Here is a 26030-nt window from a genome sequence, read left to right as displayed (position 1 = left end):
AAGCATGGATTGTTAGAGTAAAATGTTCTTCTGAAGTCATATTGACTTTGAGTCTTGAGGGACAAGAGGAGACTTGAATTCTGTTATGGTCATCATCATTCAGTCCAATGGAGCAAATTATCTGTTTTATTGTTTGCTGAAAAAAAAATAGTTCTTGAAATTTTACATGATAATGCTCAATATACTCACTACATATACTCAGTTAAAGCTCCCTCTAAAATTTATGCCAGAGAAAGAAAGAACTGTTTTCCTTGGGTAAGGAGCTTACTTCCTCCTTTGTGATGAGAACTAGTTTTCTTAATTTGTTTCCCTTTTGCCTTACCTTTCCAGAAGCTCACAGGTAAAACTCAAGTTCAGTCCCACAGCCTCTGGGTTAATGCTTACAAGTAATACATCTGTATCCTTTTACTCGTGTTTTTAAGTTTCTATTATATTAGCTTTCGTATTATGACTTCAGGTATATGTGGCCTCAGCTCCTCTTTGAAAAGAGGTGAGGTATAAAAGGAAAGTATGTTATCAAGCTACTTTTTGGTCCTAAGTCCTTTCAGATTTGGGGGCTACATACCAAATTACTTTCCTTACATCCCACATCCTCCCCTTGTGGAACAGAGTTGGCCTTACTCCTTGGGAGAGGGAGTTGGCATCTACTGTTTCAGGGTTTGATGCTGTGTCTGAAATTCTCATTATTAAAGTACTCTTGAATAGCAGAGACATCTTCTGCTAAAATCCAAAGACATGTAAGCCTTTATCAGTGGACATGAGTGCCAGAGGGAGAAATTATCAGTGAAGACTGGAGAGAGGCTTTTTCTGCACAATGCTTTAGCATTTAGGAGTCAAATAAAGGCACACTGCCTCTAAGAAGAGAAGGAAGGGGATAGGAAAACACACTGCTGGTGTGACATGTTATTTTTGTTTAATGTTTGGGGATAAAAGACAGCATAAACATGCACCAGAGGCAGACTGGACCAACAGCTTTGATAAGAGTAGTTGTGGCAGTAAAACCACCGTGGCCATATGGAGCTGGGTTTATGTTCACCTGCCCCTCCTATGCAAGGGCCAGAGTGCATGTTTTCTTTCTTTCTTTTTTCTTTTTAAGTTTATTTATCTATTTTTGAGAGGGGGGAGGGTCTGAGAGAGAGAGAGAGAGAGAGAGAGAGAGCCTGACATGGGGCTTGAACTCACAGACCATGAGATCATGACCTGAACTGAAATCAAGAGTTGGATGCTTAACCCAGGCGCCCCTATTTCTTATACTAAGAAATTAATATACTCAAAAACTCAAAATTCAGAGTTTTTCATTTAATTATAGTTTTAATATTATGTTTTAATAACTTATTATTTCATTTTTATTTAATCTTCCCTTTGAACAGATAACATATTCGCATCTTTCAGAATTAATAAGGTTCAGGGCACACTACTCCTCTCCGGTATTCTGGCTCCCTTGCTGGAGGCAGCCAATATTTTCAATTTTTCACATATCCTTCCAGAAATATTCTATAGGTTTCATGCTCGAGTGACTCTTTAAGTGACCAAATGTGGCATAGACTGTATTATTTTCTCTGTGACTCACAATTCAACAATCTTTAAAAGTGTCACTGCATTTTATTTTCTGAATACTAAAGATTCTGAAGTTAACATAGTAAAGAGCAAAGCCCACTCTAGTTTCTCATTGCCCCATCCTCTCCTCAACTGAAAGCATCTCCTTTTTCCTCCCTCCCAAGTTACCCATCAATTTATTTCCTTGGCAAAAATGATGGTCTTCCCACTTCCAGGGATGATGGAAATATTTTTATTATTGTGTGGTAATCCCAGATTGGAAATCAAATGTTGTCTTACCATCATGTCTTTGTTCAATGCCAAAAACAGATGGCAGTGAATCCGTGTATGAGCTAATCCTTTGATTTGCACTGACCAGTTGCAATTTATTATTTCTTCTGCTAATTAGAAGATTATAATGTGTTTAGCATCACAAAATTTAATTTATTAAAATGTTTCTACAGAATGAACAAAAAGAAGTCATTAGTAAATTCCGCACTGGAAAAATAAATCTGCTTATTGCTACCACAGTGGCAGAAGAAGGTCTGGATATTAAAGAATGTAATATTGTTATCCGTTATGGTCTCGTCACTAATGAAATAGCCATGGTCCAGGTACACTTAATACCTCTAATATGTTAAATTTTTATTTTGTGTTATTATTTTAATTGTTTTAGCAAAACAGCACAGTTTTAAAAATATATCTATTCTTCTAAAAGAGAAATCGGTTCTTATTGTATACAAATACCAACTCATTATATTGCACACCTGAGACGAATACAATGTTATATGTCAATTACACCTCAATTCAAAAAAAGAAATCTTGAAGAGCTGAATACTCCTGTTTTTGATTCGTATGACAATCAGATAACTGTTGTATTTTTGTTGTTATTTTTAATTTTATTTTTAATGTTTATTTTTTGAGAGAGAGAGAGAGGGAGGGAGGGAAAGAGAGAGAGAGAGAGAGACACGGAGCACAAGCAGGAGAGAGGCAGAGAGAGAGGGAGACGCAGGATCCCAAGCAGGCTTCAGGCTCTGAGCTGTCAGCACAGAGCTCCACTCAGAGCTCCCAACTCATAGACTGAGATCAACCTAAGCTGAAGTTGGACGCTTAACTGACTGAGCCACCCAGGCATCCCAACTGTTGCATTTTTAAACAACTCTTCTTTGGTTGTTATTTCTGTGTCCCAAGACTCTTCAGAAACATGACACTGGCCCCGCCCCATCTGTAAGAGTCAAAAGAGGCCTCTTCATTCCTAGGATGTCTGAGAGCTCCCAGCTGGACTAGGAATCTGAAGTGCAGTGGTCTTAAAAATGTCTGACAAAGCAATATGCACAAACCTTAAGGATCCCTACCATTTCTGCATTCTCCTCCCAATTCTTACAGTGTTTCTGTGTGTTTTGAATTTTTCATCATAAAATGTTGAGGGAGGCATAGTTACACATGCAAAACAAAAGTGAAATGTCCTAATTTTCTTTTATCTTTTACCCACACTATTTTAACAATATAATTGTTACCTTTCATTTGCATATATAATACTCTTCCCATAAAATTAACTTAAAATCTTTTTTAAATATATTGAATTGTATCCCTGCATGGGAGACAAGTCAGGAAGACTAAGATAACCAGACAACCATCAAATTAGCAAGTAATTGAATTTCAAGAGTTAATTTGTTGGTGGCTTGTAACACTGAATGCATTTTTCATACAGATATTATAGCTGGTAGTTAGGTTCCTGGGCCAGGCCACAACATTGTCTGTTACTCAAAATGTACCTAAATATTACTTTCTAAAGAGGACTACAGAAATTTGTGACCATGTTGAGTCTGTTTTCATGGGGAAATGTGCTCAAAATCCAACATAGATACCAGGAGCAGAAACTGCATTTTCAGTAGTCCTGCTGTCAAGGTCAGAGATGCCCCTTCTTTCCATCTATCCCTCCTACCAGGCCGGAATGCCATTCCAGTCTAAGTCAATGGTGCCGGTTCCCAGGGTTGAGAGGAGGATCCTGGGAACAAAAAAAGTGGACAGAATGGTCTTGTGCAGTTGAGGGTTTTGAGGGTTGATGTGGTGACCTAACCATCATTGCTCTAAAACATTGTTTCTGCATTAAGGCACATTTTGAATTTCAAATAACTGATTTACAAAAAATGGGTAACAGCTAACTTTACTGAGAATAAAGAAATTACTTGAAGGCTGGCACACTGAGCAATGAATACCATTCCAGACCAAAGATGAGAGTGTGGACAGAAGGCATAGCCATTCATTTATTTGATTTCTTTATGTTCTCAGGCCCGAGGTCGAGCCAGAGCTGATGAGAGTACCTACGTCCTGGTTGCCCACAGTGGTTCAGGAGTTATTGAACGTGAGATAGTTAATGATTTCCGAGAGAAAATGATGTATAAAGCTATAGACCATGTTCAAAATATGAACCCAGAGGAGTATGCTCATAAGGTATTGTTTTTGGACCTCTCCGAATTTATTTTTCACTTTAAAGTGGCTGCATGTGGTTGCCATTGATAGCTTTGTGGCTAAGTCTCAAGACAGAAATTGTGCTTGAATTTTAAGTTCCAGTTGGATGAGCTGTACTTAGTCCAGATTCACATACAAAAAGAATCAAGATCCATCATGAGCAGAAATTGTCAGGCCACCATTCCAATGAAACCAACCATAAATTTTGATGATGTAAATTTAATCTGCCCTTGTTTAGAAAGATTAGTGCAGTTCACCCATTCAAGCCAACCTGGTAATTTTGGTTTCGTTGAATCAGTACAGACACAAATTTTCATTGTAGAAGCATTTATGAAGTGCCTACTCTGTGCCAGGCAATGTTCTAGAAAGAGAGAGCATGGTAGCAAACAGCACGGACCGATCTCTGCCACGTGAAGCTTATACTCTAGAGTATACGTAGTGAGAGTTGAAGAGGAGAAACAAGAAACAAAAATGAAGCAAGAAATATATCACATAAAGATAAATTCTAGAGAATTAGAATAAGACAACATGAAACGAGTCATTAGATGAGTACTTTTTAGATTGGATGTTTGGGGAAAGTCTCTTAGAAATAGAGACACTGAGGTTAGATTTGAGTGATAAGAAAATACATAATATGTTATCTAGCTGCATCTCAGTTTACTAATGTAGAGTCATTTGAGCTTCAAGAGGAATGCCGTGAAGGAAGAATGCATTTCTGCAATATTTCAGGAAATCCCCCATACCACTGAATTAAAGACTGTAACTACTATAATAGCAAACAATCCATTTAGAAGAAAATTCACACCCTTGCATATGGGTGTGAATGTTAGTTTCTTAACATTGGAATTGGCTCTACCCTAAATAGAGTTTCACGAAAGGGATGCTTTTAAATTGGTGTGCATTGCTGTAACCAACTCCAAGGTTTCCTGGCCAGGTTTCTACACAAACTTATATTTTAAAACCCCTTTACATACAAGGCAAACCAAACATTTGATAATGTCAAATCAAACATCTGTGACCATATAATGCCACTGGAAAGTTAATCAAGTGGATATTTTCAAAGATTGATGTTTCAAGACCAGATGTTTTGGGTAAACTCTAGGCCATCTCTGGAATTTATGAGGCAAATTTTTCCAGATTATATCTACAATAAGATACAGTCTCCTTGGGGGCCCCAGAATCGGCTACCTTTTTAGATTTCCTTTGGCTAAGAGCTCTGCCCTCCTAAAGCTACTCCAGGCTGACAAACTCAGAAAAGGATGGCAGGGGGTACATTTGACTACTATTCTGTGCAGCTCCCTCAGCAGACATTGCTGGTAGACCCCAGCACTCCCTTCTTCTGAGTTAAGAATCCGTATCAACACAATGTTCAGACAGCCACTAATAAATGGTGAGCCTTGACACAGAAGGTGAGGTCTATTTTCCATGTCATATACAGAATCTGTACATAACTGATAGCCTGTGAATCAAACTTCTAGAAACAATGTGAAGATTTTAAACATTTTCCCTGGCAATGACCCAACAGCTTTTCCAACTCGTTACATTTTATTTAGACTTTGACTGACTATAGCTTGTACCTCCCATATATTTATGATGCTTTGTTTTCATTTGTTGCCCCTCCAATTCACATTCTTTACTATTTTTCACTATTTTAGAACTAATCCCTTACTGGTCTTTAGTATTTTAACTAATTAATCAGTTAATTAATTAATATATATATATATATATATATATATATATATATATATGTGAGGGAGAGAGAGAATTTAAGCAGACTGTGCTCAATGTGGAGCCCGACATGGAACTGGATCCCACAACCCTGGGATCATGACCTGAGCCAAAATCAAGAGTCAGGCTCTCAACTGACTGAGCCACCCAGGCGCCCCTATTCTTTACTATTTTAAAACTAATCTTTTAGTTTCTGGTGTCCTGGTTACATACCCATACACTAACTTTGGATTTATTTTTATCTTTTCTGTTGCACCTGTGTTTCTTAATTGCCTGCCATGTACATGATCCCATGCCGAATCATCTTTTATCAGCTCAGTGAATGATAGTATCTTGCAGGAACAACCTAATTAAACTTTTAGGGAACATAATACTTCAATTTTTTATATTGCTATAATTTACACATGACACTAGTCTTTGTACTTGTCTGTTTAAACTATTATATGGCCCATGGGCTGTTTACAAGGTTTAGTTCTCCTTTCTGTAGTAAATGTGGCTGTCTTGAATCAAAGCCCAAAACAGAGGTGAGAGCCAGAGATGGGCCATTCAGCTTTGCTCATCAGCACTGATAATTTACTTTTACTACAAACTTCCCCTCAGCCTTCAGGAAAACAATGGCATCCTGCACATTTTAATATAAATTTGCTATCTATGAGTGGTTTAGTTTGGAGGTAAATTATTTAAGAAACAAGTTTCCTAACTTCCTATGTGAAGTTATGTAGGTGTGAGACCTGGCCAGTGCCTATCTCAAGTTTTGTGTCTCTACATTGTTTCTGTTATGACATAAATTTTGCCACTAGCCACAGGTCCTGGAATACACAGTTAAGGTCTTATTCTCTCATAAAAAAAATGTGGATAATCTAGATCCATATGATAGCTCCATGATGTCAAGGAAGACAAGACCCTTCTCTCTCTTATCGTTTCTGTTATCCAGGTCAAAGAGAGTTTTTCTTCAAATTTCAACTGTCACATGCTCATTTTAGATGGAAGAAAGAAGAAGATGGAAAAGACAGAAAGTGCAAAATGGCCACTATCTGATACTTGAGCTTTTCTAGAAATTCTACTCAACATCTTATGTCCCACTGGCCACTGGCTTGGAATGTTGTAATGTAGCTGGCATAGTTTCACCTGGGATGAAATTATAGTTCTGTTCCCAGGAAGAATGGACTCTGGGTGGGAAACTACTGTTTCTGCCACAAATGTGTAAGGAAGAGATTGAGTAAGATAGCAAAGGGTCTAGAAAAGATTAAAGAAATTGGTGGCGGGGGTGGGGTGGCTTATCACAAGTAAGAGAAGACTATTGGTAATGTCATAATAGTGTTTAGGTCTTCAAAGGGATTCCGTGTAAAAGAAGGCTTAAACTTATTTTATGACACCGAATTGAAACTGATGGCAAGGGAGAGAGGTGGTAGGATGAGGTGTTATTTTGTTGTTGTTTTGTTCTTGTTTTTTTAATATTACTAAAGACTTTCTCACAGTAGAACTTGTCTAAAATGGAAAAGGTTGCTTTCTGAACACATTTCCATGATTACAGGAAAGGATTATATGCAAAATTCTTTGGAGGCTATCGCCTCATTATTTTTCTTTCTATACTAAGGCCAAGTGTACATTTTTGTAACTATTTCAGATCTCTGAATTCCAGGAGACTTACTTCAGTGAAGCTGTGAAAAAAAAAAAAAGAGAAACACTGAATTTTTTTTTTCTCAATGCAGATTTTGGAATTACAGATGCAAAGTATAATGGAAAAGAAAATGAAAATCAAGAGAAGTATCGCAAAGTATTACAAGGAAAACCCATCATTAATAAATTTCCTCTGCAAAAACTGCGGTGTGGTAGCCTGCTCTGGGGAAGACATCCATGTAATTGAGAAGATGCACCATGTCAACATGACACCAATATTCAGGTAGGTCCGGACACTGAATTTTTAGTTTCTGTATAAGAAGTGAAGTAGGTTGTACTGTGCGTGTTCTTCCGAAATAGTAAAAATGAGGTTCATTATTTTTCAGAACTTCTCCTCCTTTGGCCCCCATATTCTATCCCTATTTCAAATGTGACTTTTTCAAATATATTGCACTGAGGCACAGGGGGAGAAGGGAGAGCCCCAGAGCCATTTTGGTCCAAGGTGCATCAGTCTGGTGTGTAGTCATATTTGTTCTCAAATTTTTGGACAACTTAAGTCTAGTTAAAATAATCTACAGACTTAAAGAGGCCACCAAAAGCAACATGGCCCTTGAGAGATGTATGCGGAAAGGGAGCGTCTACCTGATGATCTGTGGGGGCAGGAAAGAGAGGGGGATAAGGTGTGGGATATGCATGCAGGTGGCTGAGCTTCAGGTCCAACAGCATATACCCATAATTCGCATATTTGTCTGTTGCAAATTCTCAGGTATGTTTTTACTCCTTGATAATTTTAGGGAACTCTACATTGTAAGAGAAAACAAAGCTCTACGAAAGAAGTTTGTAGACTATCAAACAAATGGCGAGATTATCTGCAAAATATGTGGCCAAGTGAGTAAAGTGCTGTGAGCTTATGTTTACTTTGGCCACAGGGAATTCTTAATTGGATGTGCATTTAATTTTTCCCCTCACTCTCTTTTGTTTTCTAGGCTTGGGGAACGATGATGGTGCACAAAGGCTTAGATTTTCCTTGTCTCAAAATAAAGAATTTTGTAGTGGTTTTCAAAAATAATTCACCGAAGAAACAATACAAAAAGTGGGTGGAATTACCGATCACGTTTCCTGATCTTGACTATTCAGAATATTGTTTGTTAAGTGATGAGGACTAACATTCGATTTGAGACTCTTTAAAAAATATTATCATCTTAACATTTACTTTGATTTTGATGAGTGTTGTTACTATACTCCAGAACTGATGTGAGGATTAATAAAGTCATTGCCTTACTCGGTGTTGAGCTGCATGGAGGAAGATAATGTGTTATGCTTTCAAGTATCTACCTTGTTGTTGGGCAGGGGTAAAGAACACCTAGCAGTAATACGCGTTAGTATGGAGCATTACGGGACTGTGGAAAGAATGCTAGCATATAAAGGAGGCATCCAAGGTACCACTATCAGTCCTGTCATACTAATCCTCACGATGACATTAACCAAATCAGTTCATCTTTCTGAACCAGTGTCCTTATTGGTGAAATCGTCATAGTATTATTTACCTTTGCTTTCATTAGCTTTCTACTGCTACACAACAAATGAGCACAAACTTAGTGGCTTAAAACAACAGTCCTTCATTATTACACATGCTCTGTAGGTCAGAGGCCTGGACAGGGCCCTCTGCACAGGGTCTCAGAGACCGGAGTCAAGTTATGAAACAAGTGATGTTTTTCATCTGGGTGTACTGGATGAACATTGAATCACTTCCAAGCTCTTTCAAGTTGTTGGCTATCATTTCCGTGAAGATGAAGATGGGGATTCCTGTCTTCTTGCTAGCTGTCCACTGGGGCTCACTCTGAACAGGTAGGGCTGCCCTCATCATGTGACTTGCTCATAGACCTTTTATAGCACAGCTATTTGCTTCTTCAAAGCCAGCAGGACAGTCTCTCTGTTGTCTGCTAAAATCTGAACTGTAATCACAGGAGTGACTATCTCATATTCATAGATCCTGCCCACACTCAAAGTTCAGGGATTTTGAGGGCATATACACCAGCAGACAGAAATCTTGGAGGCCACCTAAGAATTCTGCCTCTCATACCACTTGCTCAGCTTTTGTGAGTAAGTGATATATGTATTCATATGAAAAGCACTTTGAAAAATATTAAAGCACCATAAAAGGCAAGGTACTATGAAGAAGCAGCATCAGGTAGCTTAAGTCTTATTTTTTCAGCTTTCCCTCCATAAACACAGGAATGGTGGCTAAGTCCAGACTATTTATTAATATTTGTAAGATTACCTATGTCAGTAGAGATGTCTAGGGTTCACAAAGGATGTTAGCAGGGAGCAGATGCTTGATGTTATTAGAGAAAATATCTACCTCCACTTGTCCCTAACACCAGGTAGAAGGGTAACCTCTCCATGACTGTGATATTTTCAGTTTTTCTGAAGTACGTATGATTATTTGGAGATAGGCACAAGGTGCAGCGTTCAGAACATCCTCACAGTAGACAAACAACCTCTTTTGCCATGGAAGAGCCACATGATTGAGACTGATTCACAATTGACCATTTTAACCCACACTTACTCAGATGATCTGCTGCATGGAAAGTGTTACCTTCTGTGACTAAAGAGAAACAAAATGTTGGAGGGAATGAGAAAGAAAATTCTTCTGTGGTTTTGATGGATTAATTAAATTCAGTCTAACATTAGCTTTTCTTAATAAGAACCAAGCAAAGATGAATATTAACCAATGAGAGCTCTTGGGACAAAGAAGATTGTGGTTTCCTTAAAATACTTTTAAAACCTCCAGCTGACTCCATTTAAAGTACTGCTGTCTTCTAGAACATTTTGGAAACTATGCAGGAAACCAAATGCATAAAATAGCTAAATGTACTACTGTAACATATGTAGACTGTTTTTGAGGTGTCAACAAATATCAGGTTTTTTCATCTGTGTTTTCCAGTAAATTTTTTTTTCAATAAAGAAGTGTTATCTTTACCTCAAAGTTTTGAAATACGTGTTCCAAATAGTATAAAACTTAATATGTGATGGTACCTGAAAACTCAAATTATTATGCATGTAATAATTGTAGCATTTTGATTGATCGTTACCGAACAGTTTAATACTTAGAGTATTTGGATATCATTTACAGGATAGCCTCATGACATGTAGATATCAACCTGGAGTTGGAAGGCCTAGGCCTAGTTTTAGTCCCCATGAAACCTTCAGTTATTTGGGGCACTTTGGGCAACCTCATCTCACAGGTGCTGTGTTTCCTCTCCTGGAAAATGAGAGACTGGATTGAATGGTATTAAAGGTCTCTTACAAGTCTAGCATTACCATACTCTATGCTTCTGGCTCCCTGGTTGCTTTCATTTTAAGACCTTGTCTCATGACTTGTGGTAATATCAGCTGTGGGCTAAATACCTGGCAGGCATATGACACATTTGAAAGTAACTCATATCTGCTAAAGGGCAGTTGTGGGGGTCTCACAGGAAAGGTCCATTGGTTGGAGTCCTGTATCTCAAAGTGGGTTGGAAAGGCCTGAAAGTGTCAGGAGATTTTAGAGCACACATTCCCAAGCCAGTAGATCAGTGACCAACTTTGTGGGTAAGAGATGTCAAGGTTTTATACCAAAAGTTTGAGATCACTTGAGACGCTATGAAATTAAAATACAATAATTTACAGTTCATACAAACATTTGAATGTAAGGCATTGAGGCAGCACGTAAGTGAATAAGAAATGGTTGCTCAAAGGACCATGAGTACACGTCACAAGCAGTTGTTGAAAGCATAAAACACTGCAATTTAATATCTCAGAGTGTTTGTTATGCCTTAGGGAAAAGAAGGCTTCTGGTGGTATTTTCAATTCAGTGGAACATCAAGCCAAAGAGGATTTAAAGTTTCCCATCATTGTTGCTTTTAAGATGTGAAGAATTCGAACACACTTATGTGCAGATGGGAAAGAATAATAAAGAGTGAGAGAATAGTAAATTGCTTGTTGGGTGTTATTGATAAATCCTGACAAATGATGCTGCTACAGTCTTTTCTGGGCACCCTGATCCTTTCTCAACAGTGCGTCTTTACACGCTTTCTCCCTTCTTCGCCATCTCTCCAGCTGACATCCTTTATGTTCCACACAGATGAAACCCATGTGGCACTTCCCAGCATCTAGCAGAGTTCGCGTTTTCGGAACTAGAATGTTGGGATGAGCACTGGGTGTTGTATGTAAGTGATGAATCGTGGGACTCTATCCCCAAAACAAAAAGCACACTGTATACACTGTATGTTAGCCAACTTGACAATAAATTATATTTAAGAAAATAAAAAATAAAAGGAAGCAGGTTAGAAAAAAAAAAAGAAGAACTAGAATGGAAAGAACATGCAGGGGGAATAATATTCACTCACCCTGAGCATAACAAAGTGCTTGCTTCCAAAGCCTGATAAACAATTACATTAGTCACAGCAGTAAAGTAAAAAAACAAAAAACCAAGAAAATTATTTCATTTCCTTCTAAGAGTTATAAAGTTAATTTGAAATAACCATGAAATAACCATAAGCTTCTTCAGTCTCCTTCAGTTTGTGAATGTCTCCTTAATTTGTCACACTAGATATAGAATTTTACATCTTTGTTTTTGTGGGGGAGAGCATGGACTGAGATATAATTGGGTTTGGATCCTCAGTAGCTTTGTGACTTGGGCAAGTCACTTGATCTCTCTGAGACTATAGTTAGTACCAACCTTGAGGGACTGTCATGAGAATTTGGATATTGTATGGAACATACCTAGCATTTGGCATTTAGTAGGAATTAATGTATAGAACATACTAGTGAGAGTGGCCAGAAAAGCAACAATAGTTGTAATAGAACAGCTGTAAGAATAGCATAAAAATAGTAAATTTTAGATTTATGTTTGATAAGTAGGTTACCTACAGGACTAGAGTTCCCACATCCAACATTTAGCCTAGAGGGCTTATCCAAGAGCTAAGTGGTAGCTGTAATGAAACATGATGCTCTGAATGTGCTATTCATTGTCAGTGGAGGGAAGATTTAATGTCCATATCTGTAGGCCAACAGAAAAACAGGTTTCAGCGTGATCACAAAGATCAGCACTGATTTATTAAGTGGTTATAGGACTTCACTAGGTCTATTATGTAGGTACAATTTTAATGAGATCCCATCTTTATCTTCAAGAATAATGTGATAGTGTTGCTGTATTGACCTGCCCAACAATTGCAAGAGAGGGGTTGTAGCATGTCAACAGTAATTTTTGTCCAACACGAATGATGATTGTCTTTTATTTGTTTCTAAATCCTTAAACTTTTTAGTTGGAGCATATGAAATATGAAATACACATGGAAAGCACTGCAGATATTTTTTGTAATTTTTAGATATTTTCCACACAGAGTATTACCAAGTTCTTCTTTATATAAATTAATCATCCCAGAAGCATCTCATTTGAAGATGAAATTGTCTGTGAGTCCTATTAGTTCATAATTTTAAAATCCAAATTAAAGACCAGATCCTCGGTGGGACTATGGGAAGAGAAACAGACTTTATAGGAAGTAATATTTAACCATGCAGTTGGAATACATTTGGGCCACTATTTAAGTTGAATATGTTTGATGAAGTATATTAGTTTTTACGTACTAATTTCATAAATGGACTTGATTTTGACACTTACGAAAAAATTGTATTTAATTAAGTTGTATGTATAAAATAATACTGAACCAAAGATGAGCATTTTTTCAACTTAAGTATTTCCTTCAAACACTGTCTTCTGCTGTCTCTTACGAAGCTTGTACTTTAAACACGTAGCATGAATGGACTGTTGGATGGTTAGTTCCTTCATTTTGATTCACTTAACAGGTCATAACAATGATCATAACTCATCAAGCTGTAAGGATTTGTATAATACTAAAATGCCCAAAACAACTGATTTAGTGTTATCCTGGACAGGGTTGCCCACCTGAGATTAATATCACTTCAGTACCACACCAATGTTTCTATTGCTAAATTCACTTTTTTTCTTTGCATTTTACCCAGGTTTATAATTTCATGACTTTACTTTGCACAATTTATACCAATAACTTTGATAACCTGTTGAGTTCACAGTCACAACTTTCAAAGGATTTATCTCATTTGACAAGTGTATCTCAAATCTTGTGATGTTTTCTTATGTTTAGACTAAATGGCTTATTCTATTGAAAGCTACTAACCTCATGGTGATAGCTCACTTAAGGCCCTAGATTTTGTAATGAACAACTTGGTTCAGTGTTTTATTGTTATCATCATTTATTTTGGGATAAAATGCAATCCTCAAATGACTAACTGCAAGAAACAAACAAAAACCTGTCATTCCATGTAAAACATTGTGTTCCATGCAAGAGAAGAAAAAGAAGAGAAAATGAAGGTAAAAAGGGAATAGATAGAAGCCAAATGAAATAGAAGCAAAGAAATTAAAAAGACAGCCACATGATAACACATAGACAAAGAAATAAGAACAGAAGAAGAAAAAATAAATTTAACTGAGGGATATTGATACATCTAATAAATGACCAATTGTTTCTTTTCTACTCATCAAATAATTTTAAGTCTTCCTATTTGTAAGGTACTATATTTTAGGCACTGAAAGTAAAATATGGATCTTGCTCAAGAGATTTTTTTTTTATCCAGTGGTGAGGATCTTTTACTCAATAGTGAGTAAAATGAGGATCTTGCTTTTAGGATTCACTTACAGAGATTAGTCATGTATGTAAATATCAGTACAGAAGACAATGACCAATGCCACAAGAGAAGGGAAGGAGAGATTACTTCCAACAGGGATGGAAGATAGAAGACTGCATTGGATTGTGGAGTGTCCAGGAGATTTTTTTCAAGTCCTATTTAGAGTTTTCCCATCTTGGGAGTGGGAGAGTTGAAGATGGATCATACATAGAAATAAGAAAAAGAAGAACACCTGATAATCCATAAAAGAAAATTTTACTATCAAATATGGTTAGAAAAAGAAAATTCACTCTAACTGTATTTAGAATAAAATATTTTTGGTTTAAAGCATATAATAAGTTTGAAATATCTTGTAGATAAACATGCCATTTGACTTAAAATATTACTAAACTTTGTTTACCCAAGTAATCATAAAACAGTTAAACTAATTTTAATAAGGTTCAACTCCACAATAAGGGATTCAAGAAAGAAAGAAACCAGTGAAAAAAGATGCCAGCTTCTGATGTAACAGTCATGGGAAGAGGTCAAGACTTCTCTAGATGGAGGGGCGCCTGGGTGGCTTGGTCAGTTAAGCGTCCACAGAATCTGAAACAGGCTCCAGGCTCAGGTCATGATCTCACAGTCTTTGAGTTCGAGTCCCACGTCGGGCTCTGTGCGGACAGCTCAGAGCCTGGAGCCTGTTTCAGATTCTGTCTCTCCCTCTCTCTCTGCCCCTCCGCTGTTCATGCTCTGTCTCTCTCTGTCTCAAAAATAAATAAACGTTTAAAAAAATAAAAAAAAATAGACTTCTCTAGATGGAGACAGGAGTGGGAGAAAGATTGTGAGATGCCTGTGCTCTGGTCACATCCATCCTTTTCTAAAGATGCCTTGAGACCCAATCCTATTTTTCCAACATTATCCTGGATAAAGGCCTCAGCAACTGGCCTAGCAGTCATTCTCTGGCCCAGGTAAGGTCACTACCTCGTAATCATCTGAGGGATAGAATACCTAGACAAGCATAGTTTTGTCTGGAACAGATGGAAGGATGGCTAGTTTGGTACATTGTACATCTTTGTTCACAATATCCAATGATTAGAATACTTTAAGAAAAGTTTTAAAATATGCTTTGTAATGAGTGCTCAATCTGATTGCACCGTGTGGTTAGGCTAAGGAAAGCATAGACCAAGTGTTCCTGATAGGTAGTCCTCAACAAAGAGTGATTTTCAGGAGGTGAAGAAATGAATGTAATAGCCTAGACGATCCTTAAACGGGTATTGTGGGGGAAAAAAATGAGGAGGAGAAATTTTTGAAAGGGGATCCAAGGTTTCAAACCTGTCTACGGGCTGAGGAGTAAGAGCTGTGAAACAGGGAGAGATTCAAGACTCAAAGGGAGAGAGGAGGGCATAACTGGTGTTACAAAATGCATCGGAAGGAGGAAGTGGATGAAATAAAGAGCAGAGGAAAAGATGAGGATAGTTGCCTCTGCTGCTGCTGAAGCAGGGGGAAAAAAGAAAATATGAAAAAAAGATACAGTTTAATGTAAAGGTAAAAAAGCAGAAGGCTGATGGAGTTTTTCTACTGGCATCAATCACTGGGCTACCTACCGAGTTGGGTTTTGGATTTGAGGATGGACATGGGGAAGTAAGGAAAGCAATAAAGATTTTTAACATGCTTCGATGAATGCAAAGTGACTGATCAGAAACTGAGTAAGAAGATTACCGTGCAGTAGTGGGACTGGCTGATTTAGAAATAACAAATATAGAACTAATCATTTAATAAATACTAATGTGCAGGATACTGGACTAAGTTTTCTTGTATTTATCCTTTGATATGTAAAAGAAAAAAACCAGACTGTTTAAAGGTTTGATGGACTCAAAAAGTTTTAAAATGTTATGGTCACCCAAATAAAGCTGGTCTTGTTTGTGACTTCTCTCAGCACAATACTGTATTTAGAAGAACCCCAACATCAACATCTCTTCAAAACTCCTCAGAAATTACCTTCCTGAAATCCTGTGTTATCCCCTCTGAAATCCCCTACTTTCCTCCCAGATTCCCCCTCTTATAATGTAAATCAACATGATTTTACTTGTTTATTTCTTTTCCTCCCTCTGTTCATTTACCCTTGGTTTGATGGAAGCTTGAACCACAAAGGGTGTTTTCCACCTTCCCTATGCGTTGGGAAATGAATTTTTTTGTGAATATTCATATTAGCATGTTTTTAGTCTCTGAAATAATGGAAAATAACAATGCCTGTTACCAATTTATTATCTTTCATCTCCAAATTCAACTTTTTTTTTTTAATCTGGTCTCTAAACACACAGCTGGGTCCTTCAAGACCAGCTTTGCCAGCTGGCATTGACATTAAACTTTGCCTGTAGAGGTTCTGGAGAAACAATGCAGAAAGAAAAGGTTTTGCTTCCTGGTTCTGGTGCACTTGCTTTTGGCAAGCTTTTGCAAGTGTGGGTAGCTTCTCCGGTATACAGTTCCTGTAGGACATGTGGCTTTCTCGGGCACCCAGGTCTTGATGGCAGCCAGCCGTACACAGTGGCCAGCAGTATCTCCTTAGGAGCTTTGTGTACAGTGTCCCCATGAATCCCTCCCCATGAATAGCTTTCCTTGGGACCCAGATGGCACATTTCCAGCGAGCTCCAAAAGGCAGACTTTCAGCGAGTTCCAGCGGCCCCTTGGCAAATTCTTTGCTTTCAATAACCTACAGTTGCTTTCTCCAATAAGGTCTGAATCTCATGCTTGGTTATCTATCTCAGCCACAAGGGAAGCAGCTGCTTCATGTCTCTGTTATTTCCGTATTCTCTAGAGTTCTTTTTACTTCTTACTAATTAATTTTCTGTTACTCCAATCCCATTATAGTTAATAACTATTTATATTAAATTTTAACTAATAAATAATAATAACTAATAATTAAATAGTTATTTATTTACATTTTACCTGTGGTTTCTGTCACCAGACTAGACTCACTCATGCAATCATGTCTAAAGAAATATGGGAATTAGTTCACAAGAAGTTACAGTGCTTAAATATCAAGTTACTCTTATGTGTAGACATTGTATTTTACACAGGAAATGACTCAAATGCATCTGACCAATTCTCTAACCAAATAATCTAGAAACAAGACAGAATATATTTTATAATTAGCTACTTTCATTTTCTAAATCCCAACCATCAGTTCTATAATGCCAATAGCTGAACCCAAAATTCCCATCTTACATGAAAGACCACATAATGGACATTGAGAGGATTAAATGAGAAAATGTCTGTATACTAGATTTTTTAAATGATTTAAAACCCTCAGAGAGAGAGAACTACTTTTGTTTTAGAACCCCCTAATGTGCGTTTATTTTTGAAAATGAGACCTTCTTATAGTTCCATTGACAATGAATCAAAGAAATAGCTAAACTGTGTTTTCATAAAGCAGGATCAGTTAGAAGGAACTAAAGAGGAAGGGAGAAAATGTTGGAGAGAGGGAGTCTCAGGAGCAAAGCAGGAGGCTACAGCCCAAGTAGAAATTACCAGTGGAAATTCCATCCTCATTGTCCCAAAGCACCAGTGAATATGCTACTTCCATACTTCAGTTGGTATTATTTGGCATCAGGGCAGTCTGGCAGGGCAATATGGAAACAGCGAAGAGAAAGCACACACACACACAAGGAAAAGTGGCTACAGAGAATTCCAGATAACAAATGTTTAACACATTTTACGGTGACACAAAGAAAACATTTAATAAATATTAATTTCTTTCTCTAATTTGAAGTATAAGATGTAATCTCTGACCTTGGGGCATCAACAAATTGACGGAGTGTTCCATGATTATAGGCACAAAATAATCAGAAAAAATATGAGTATACAATAATCACATGGTACACAAATTACAGGTATTTTAGAACTGAGAAAAGCTTCTGAATTAAAGTGAGTAAGAAATTTGAACAATGCTCTGTATATATTAGATGTTCATATTTCATAATAATTTAAAAGGGAAGGAGAGTAGGAGGAATGCTTTATTTAAATAAAGCAGGTAATAAGGAAGAAGGAAGAAGAAAAAGGAACATGTTTTGCATATCTATTGGAATACCAAACTGAATCTGGGATTGACTGGGTAACCAATATGAAGTCATTCTAGTTTTTTGAGCAGTACAGTGGCAGGTAGAAAAGACGATCTGCGAGGAATTAGCAGGCTAAATCATACTGAAGAAAAATTGGAAGGAAAAAGATCAAGGAAGTTGGAGCCATTGAGTCTGAGATGATGAACATCTGGACTTGGTCATTGGCAGTGAGAGTGGAAGCAATGAGTGATGCTGGAAGATGTCGAAATAAAATCACGAGCTGGAAAAATTGTGACTGATACGGACTTGATGGCAATAAACAAAATAAATACAAAAGTACAGCACAGTTGGTGATAGAACCAAATACAAGAAATTTCTTTAGGTTACCTTCTTTTTGCTCTCAGTATGACTCATAATTCTGCTTGGTCGTCATCTAATTCCACATGCGGTCATATTCCTGGCATACGGAATAACTCTTTTATTTCACCCAAGAACTTGCTCACTGGGCCCCAGCTGTTTTCTAATCCACCCACACTGATCACTGAGCTGTGGTGGATACAATTCCCTTGTCCTGAAGAAAAGGTTTAAAATGAGTCAGAATCTCTTGATTTGTGAATAAATCAAACATTTTTATTTCCCAGAGGCTCTGGTTCCCAAGAACTTCCTACATCCATTCCCAGTCTACCAATGGGGGCAAACTGGTTATATGACTCAGGTGCCGTCTTGGCCTCTCAAGAACTAAATAAAGTGCTTTGAGGCTGCCATTCTAAGTAGGCGAAGGAAGTGAGTTTCTGAAAATGGGGAGAGTTCTGCACTCCTGATTCTGTGGCCCTTTCTAATAATGCTCTGTCTTAGGCTGTGGCCTGAGATAATGACCCTTTTTCCAGACTTTAAGATTAGTCTAGACCAGCTCTGTGCAATGAAACTATAGTTTGAAACAGATAACTAATTTAAAGTTTGCCAAAAGCTACATTTAAAAAGTTAAAAGAAACAGGTGACATTAATTTTAATAATGTATTTTGACTCAATATAGTTATATTACATTGACATATTATCAATATAAAAATTATTAATAATATATGTCACATCTTTCCTGTCAAGTCTCCAATATTTGATCTGTGTTTTATACTTTTAGCACATCTCAATTTGGACTTGCCACATTTTCTTGTTTTTTTCATTTTTTTAATGTTTATTTATTTCTGAGAGAGGGTGAGAGAAAGAAGGAGAGAGAGAGAGAGAGAGAGAGAGAGGGAATGAGCAGAGGAGAGGCAGAGACAGATGGAGACATAGAATCCGAAGCAGGCTCCAGGATCTGATATGTCAGCCCAGAGCCTGATGCGGGGCTTGAACTCACAAGCTGTGAGATCATGACCTGAGCTGAAGTCAGATGCTTAACTGGCTGAGCCGCCCAGGGGTCCCAAAGCAAACTTTATGCCCACCGTGGTCGAACTCACAACCTCATGCTCTACCGACTGAGCTAGCCGGGCTCCTAGGACTGGCCATGTTTCCAAGTGGTCAATAGACACCTGTAGCTAGATGAATAGTGCAATTCTAGACATTTTAGTTTTTAAGATAGATATAGAGAAAACACAGTTTAAACGTGAAGTTCCAATTTTCTTCTTGCAAGTTATTACCTAACTTCGAATTCTCTTACTTTCTGTTAATTCTCTGAGGTCTTCTTCTCTCTAAAGTTGTGCATATATTTATATATGATAAAACAATGACTTGTGAGAATACATAATAAACACCATGGCTGTCTGCCCAGATCCCCTCCTCAGGGCCAAGGCACCCATCCCCCTGGGTCTGGGAATATGGCTGCTGACAGCTCATAGCTGCCTCCCTCTGTGGGTATCACCCTAAGCTATGGGGAACTGCCTTTCCTAGGATTATGTCTTCTTGGCAGTGGCCTGAACCAAATGACAGACTGATGAGGAAACACAAGCCTGTCCCCCTTTACTCCATTTGGAACAACCCTGAAGAGCAATCCAACTCCTGAGGTCCCCGTAGGGTAGAATGAGGCTTCCTTTGCAATTGTTCTGCAGGTCAGTGTCTCCCTCTGCTCAGGCCTGCCTTCTTTTCTCTACAGGTATTATGTCCTGAGAACAACCTCTATCGACCCCTAACCCCACCCATAAACTAAACCCTACTTGCATCTCTCCATCTGAGTTTCCAGGGAACCCAGTTTAAGAGAGAATATATTTTTGAGACAGAGAGAGACAGAGCATGATCGGGGGAGGGTCAGAGAAAAACAGTGGGAGACACAGGCGCCCCAAGAGAGAATATAAAGTAGCCTCACTTCTGCAAAAGCAAAATTACAGGCAGTGTTTGAAGTGAGAAAAGGGAAAAGCAGCAGCCAGACTCTGGCTCATTTCTGTGTATTATAACTCTACTTTCCCACAAGTGAACAAGGCCAGAGCTCTCTCTGAACCTTCTTCCTCTCTTTCATGTCTGTTCACTCGCATTATGTTTCTTTTTCTAGATAACACTTCCCCCAAAGGCCAAAGGGACAACTGAGTCAAAGGTATGGCCAAAAAATGGGATTAATCCTCATTGGGTTGAAGCATAAGAAGGGGAAATCAGTTTCCTTGAAGAGAGAAATCTAGATTTCCCCTCGTTTTAAAACTTGGGCTTGTCTGCCACATAAAGTTCTTTGACTCTCAAACATCTAAGGTTATTCTCCTGGAGGATGTTGGCTTTTACTATTTCTGCTTTAGCTTTCTTCAGTGACTTCATATCTCTGTCTCTCACACACATACCTGCATACTCATTCAGGTTAGTGACAATTAATTCTGCACAGCATGGCTGATGGCTCTGTTCCAGATCTTACAAAGCCATAAATAATTGATTGTTTTTATATATTACAACCTGGGGAAGTGGAAGAAGGAAGCCATCATTCCCATTTCCCTACATCTTAAGTTCCATAAATAAGATGAGGTAGTAAGTTCTTACACCTGAACTGAGAGTTAGGAGACTTTGATTCTCCACCTGATTTGGTCTCCTCAGAAGTTTTTCGCAACTGGCTTAATAGCTAAAATATTCTACTATTTGTCATATAAACTGTAGCGATATAATGTTTAAAAGTGATTTGTGTTCCGGGAAAACTTTTCTAACTTGTACATTCAGGTTAGAAGATTGGGTAAAATCTTACACAAGGAAGACAGTATTTCTTTTCTTCGTCTTGCTGATGCTTTGGTCTTGGTAAAATTCAGAAGAGTAGTAGAAAAGAATTGTAGAGCAGGTGAGTATTTATTTTCCTAATCCTAGAAAATATGTTTTTTTTTTGAGTATTTTTATTGTGTATATAACTAAGATACTACTGTGTTAGAAATACCAAACCATGGAAGTTTCTGCACTTCTGTGAAAAAGTAGGTTTGACACTGCGGTGATACTCAATACACAGCACTGAGAGGTCAGTGACTAGGGGTTTTTCAAAAGAGAGACCTCACAATTAGTGAAGGACATATTGTGGGGATCACAGTGATAAGGAGATTCTGGCATAAGTAATATCTCATGATAATACCTGAAATATATTTGGTAATATAATATCTCATGATAATACCTTGAAAATATATTTGAGAATATCTAATAATACACATTGGCTATTTCTATTAGTTGAGTAAAAGCCAAACTAGAACAAGCCCTCTGCAGTCAAGCATTACCCCTCCCACATTCAACATAGGGACTTTTCTTTTACTTTCCATCAAGAGGTAGAAGTTATGGGTGCCTGGGTGGCTCAGTTGGTTAAGCATCTGACTCTTGATCTCAGGGTTGTGAGTTCAAACTCCATGCTGGATATGGAGCCTACTTAAAAAAAAAAAAAAAAGGAGATGGAGATTTATATAGAGGAACAGAATGTTGTTCCTTTTTCAAAAATTGTGATAGTAGGAACAAGGTTACTAAGGAATAAAAGACCATGCCTCGGTATCACATAAAAAGTTCCTTTAGCTTTCGGTATTTGGCAAGAGAGAAATTGTAGGTTTGAGGTCGTGCCTCACTCTAGCCAGTTTTGTGGCATCAAATTGTAGGACAATAAATTAATGCCTTGGTAGATTGTGTGACTTCACAGAATCTGCCCTCTTCTGCACTTCCTGTCTCCTGCCTAGTGCTTCCTTCATCTTTCTTCACAAGCCCCTCTACCATGATAGTTCACCAGTGTGAACATTGACGAGAGACCACAGGCACCCAAAGAACTCCTTGACTACATCAGCTTAGCTTTGCCGTTCAAACTGATTATTATGCCAAACCATCCACCATGAGCATGGCAAATCACTTGTCAAAAAATAGACCCACAATTCTGGCACGTGTGTGTGTGTGTGTGTGTGTGTGTGTGTGTGTGTGTGTTAAACTAAAAGTTACTGGAAAAATGATCAGAATGGAACACAACATTGATTAGGTTACATGTTCATTGAAATTTCGCTAATTAGAATGTCAGAAAGAAGCAGACATGGAATTGTGCTAATTTCCACTTTACTAATCCATAAAACAGATACTTCTCATAAAGTAATCTTTCCTCAGTTCTCGTAATCTTTCCTCAGTTCTCAGGGAAAAAAAAGACTGAATAGCTGCAGTAAAGTGTCCTATTACTAACGCTCCATGTTATAATGAATTCATGTTGAAAGGCACACTTAAGCACTAGCACAAGGATTAAATGACCATTGTTAGGTAACAATGGTTAATATCCGATTGTTTAACAATAATGAGCTTGACCTTTTACTGGTCACACCTGGAGGTGTTCTCCTTGAGCCTTATCTAGCTTGGACCCACAGTGAGTAGCAGGTGAGCTCCAAATCATCTATATCGTTCATTCATTCAGACAGCAATATTTATTAAGCATCTATTTTTTATACTTGTTTATTTTGGGGAGAATGCAAGAATGGGGGTGGGCAGAGAGATGCAGACAGAGGGTCTGAAGCAGGCTCTGTGGTGACAGGCTAACAGCAGCAAGCCCGATGTGGGGCTCAGAGTCACAAACCGTGAGATCATGACCTGAGCTGAAGTCGATACTCAACCAATTGAGCCGCCCAGATGCTCCTATTAAGATAAATTAGTGAAACAAGCTGAAATGGAGCTATATGTAGGGGAAAGAGGAATAAACAATAGAAATAATACATACATACATATTATAGTTTATTTGGAAGTAGTAAAATCTATGGGGAAAAAAAGACAAACTAAAAAACTGGAGATTGAAGTGGGTCAATTAATATATAGAGAGAGAGTGAGAGAGAGAGAGAGAGAGCATGAGTGGGAGATAGGGGCAGAGGGAGGGAGAGAGAGAGAAAAAAATCTTATGTCGGCTCTATGCTCAGCACGGAGACCAGCACAGAGCCCAACACAGGGCTCAATCCCAGGACTCCTTCTGGGATCATGACCTAAGCTGAAATCAAGAGTTGGATGCTCAATGAACTGGTTCAGCTTCATTGAGAAGATAACATTGGAGTGAGGACTTGAGCCTGTGTTGGTAATGTCTTTTTCCCTCATCCAGAAATCTTTTGCTATCATTATCTTTCCTGATGCCATCTACTAAAGAAATAAAAAAAAGAAATTTATGTGTAGGCTTAAGACTACATAGACCTCAGGTCAAGGCCAGTGATTTTTTTCATGATAACATAGGATTTATCTCCTGAAAACCGAAGAGACCTGGTCTTACTCATGAGAGCAGTAAGTAGGTTCCTATATGAAATAACAAGAAATGTGCTACCAAAAGTTCTGTCTCCTCTCTCAGTTCTTTTACTATTTTAAGATCTACTTCTTAAAGAAATTACATAACTTTCCCATCACTCAGCCAAGCTGCCTAAATTCACCACCATTAAGATATTCATTATATTAAAGTATAGCATTATCAGCAATTCTTTTTTAAAATTCTCATATGCAATGGGAGTAAGACTCAAGAAGAAATATGCACATTCATGAAGGGAAAAATCTGTGTAGGTGGCATGGCCTGGCAAGCCTGTAGGCAGAGTCCCAGGATTATTCCAGTATACCAGGGGCCAAACTGGAGGCACAGGATGAGTAGAGAGAGTACAGATGGAGCAAGACAAAGATTGGAAGGTCTTTTATTTTTATTTATTTATTTATTTATTTATTTTTAGTAATTTCTGCACCCAATGGGGGGCTCAAACTCACAACCCCGAGATCAAGAGTCGCATGCCCTTCTGACTGAGCCAGCCAGGTGCCCCAAGGATTGTAAGGTCTTAGACTTGGTCTCATATGCTTTGCATAATAAACACACAGCAACATTTTTTACTCTCACAAATAAAGATAACCTCATACAATTTTATTGACCAACTGGCCTTTCACTGTGATCTTATTTTCTCACTGGGATAGCACTTTTTGACCTCTGATGGAATGGTATACCAAGGGTGGGGGATACTGGGAGTGCAGTGGTTTGCTTCAGGAAGGAAGGAGTGTTTTATCACTAACATTGTTTACAATTACTGGACAGTGATAATAAAACAGCAGACTGATTTTAGTGGCTTTCACTATTGCTTGTAAGTATGTTATAGATAATACTTCCCTTTTGTTTTCTGTTTCCGAGAAAGACTACGCTCACCACACCACACCTTGAAACCCACCACTCTGAGGCCTGTATTTCCAGAGTTTCTATTATGTATATACCTACATAAACGTTTCCTGTCTCTCTTCACAAAAGTGGGTTTATACTATACATACTAAAAGGTTGATTGTGGATCTTTCTACTACCTTTCTACTAAAAGGTAGATTGTGGATGCTTTCCATGTCAACAAATTTAGACCTACATCATTCATTTTTGTATGTTCCATACGGCTCTAATTCCCTCTAGATAGGCTTTTAGAAAATTTTCAGTTTCTTGATATTGTAAGCTGAGTTTCAACAGCAGTCTTGTATTTGCAACTTTGTACACTTATCTAATGTCATCCTGAAAATACATTACCAGAGATAGAATCGCCATCCTGAAGGGGATGCATATTTTTGATATTTACTTCTAAACTGCACTCCAGAAAGTTTGCAGTACTTTCCTCCACCATCAGCTGATCATGAGAGGGACTGTTACCGTTTTTAAATGTCTGCTAATCCAATAAATGAAAAATATGCCACTCTTTGCATTTCTTTGAAGTCTGACAACATTTAACATTACTTTATTAATTTCTTATAATTTTTTTTACATTTTTATAACTTGTAGCTGTGCCTGGATAAACTGTCTATTTTTTCTCTTTACCCATTTTTTTTCTCTATTGTGCCGTGGAGCAAATGTTCCAAAAGAGAGGGAAAAGATAATGAGCACAGATGTCACCTACTATATCAGACTACTTACATCCATCATATGAATTTGCAGCTTTATTTTTTAAACATATGAAATTATATGAAAAATCATATGGCTCTATATTTCTACTAATGTAAATATTCCCCTCCCGTAATGAGCCCTCAAAACTATTTGGAGGTGGCATGGCAAAACCTGTTATGTGCAGTCCATTTTTTTTTTCTTTTCAAATTTTTACTTAAATTCCAGTTAGTTAATATACAGTGCAATGTTGGTTTCAGGAGTAGAATTCAGTGATTCATTCCTTATATACAATACCCAGTGCTCATCAAAACAAGTGCCCTCCTCAATACCCATCACTCATCTAGCCCATCCCCGACCCAGCTCCCTCCATCAACCCTCAGTTTGTTCTCTATCTCTGAGAGTCTTTTATGGTTTGTTTCCTTCTCTCCTGTATTTTTTTTATTCCCTTTCCCATATATTAATCTGTTTTGTTTCTTAAAGTCCACATATGAGTGAAATCACATGGTATTTGTCTTTCTCTGACTAACATTTTGCTTAGCGTAATACACTTCAGCTCCATCCATGTCTTTGCAAATGGCAAGATTTCATTCTTTTTGATGGATGAGTAATATTCCAATACATGTATGTGTACACACACACACACACACACACACACACCATATATACCA

At 37.9% G+C, this 26030-nt stretch overlaps 1 protein-coding gene across 2 annotated transcripts in view; it reads left to right on the top strand.

Moving 5' to 3' along the window:
- Nucleotides 1-10338, top strand: part of IFIH1 (interferon induced with helicase C domain 1) — a 56372-nt gene extending 46034 nt beyond the window's left edge. For both annotated transcript variants that reach the window (XM_027055628.2, XM_015083051.3), the window contains 5 exons: nt 2001-2150; nt 3829-3990; nt 7449-7639; nt 8151-8244; nt 8343-10338. In XM_027055628.2, coding sequence (XP_026911429.1) covers nt 2001-2150; nt 3829-3990; nt 7449-7639; nt 8151-8244; nt 8343-8522 — 777 coding nt within the window. In that variant the 3' untranslated portion in view covers nt 8523-10338. The remainder of the gene's footprint in view (nt 1-2000; nt 2151-3828; nt 3991-7448; nt 7640-8150; nt 8245-8342) is intronic.
- Nucleotides 10339-26030: the final 15692 nt, after the last annotated feature.

Source organism: Acinonyx jubatus, chromosome C1, assembly GCF_027475565.1.
Source record: "Acinonyx jubatus isolate Ajub_Pintada_27869175 chromosome C1, VMU_Ajub_asm_v1.0, whole genome shotgun sequence".
In the NCBI taxonomy this organism is placed as follows: domain Eukaryota; kingdom Metazoa; phylum Chordata; class Mammalia; order Carnivora; family Felidae; genus Acinonyx; species Acinonyx jubatus.
The sequence above is the reverse complement of the archived record's forward strand: the minus strand, read 5'-3'. Positions and strand labels throughout refer to the sequence as shown.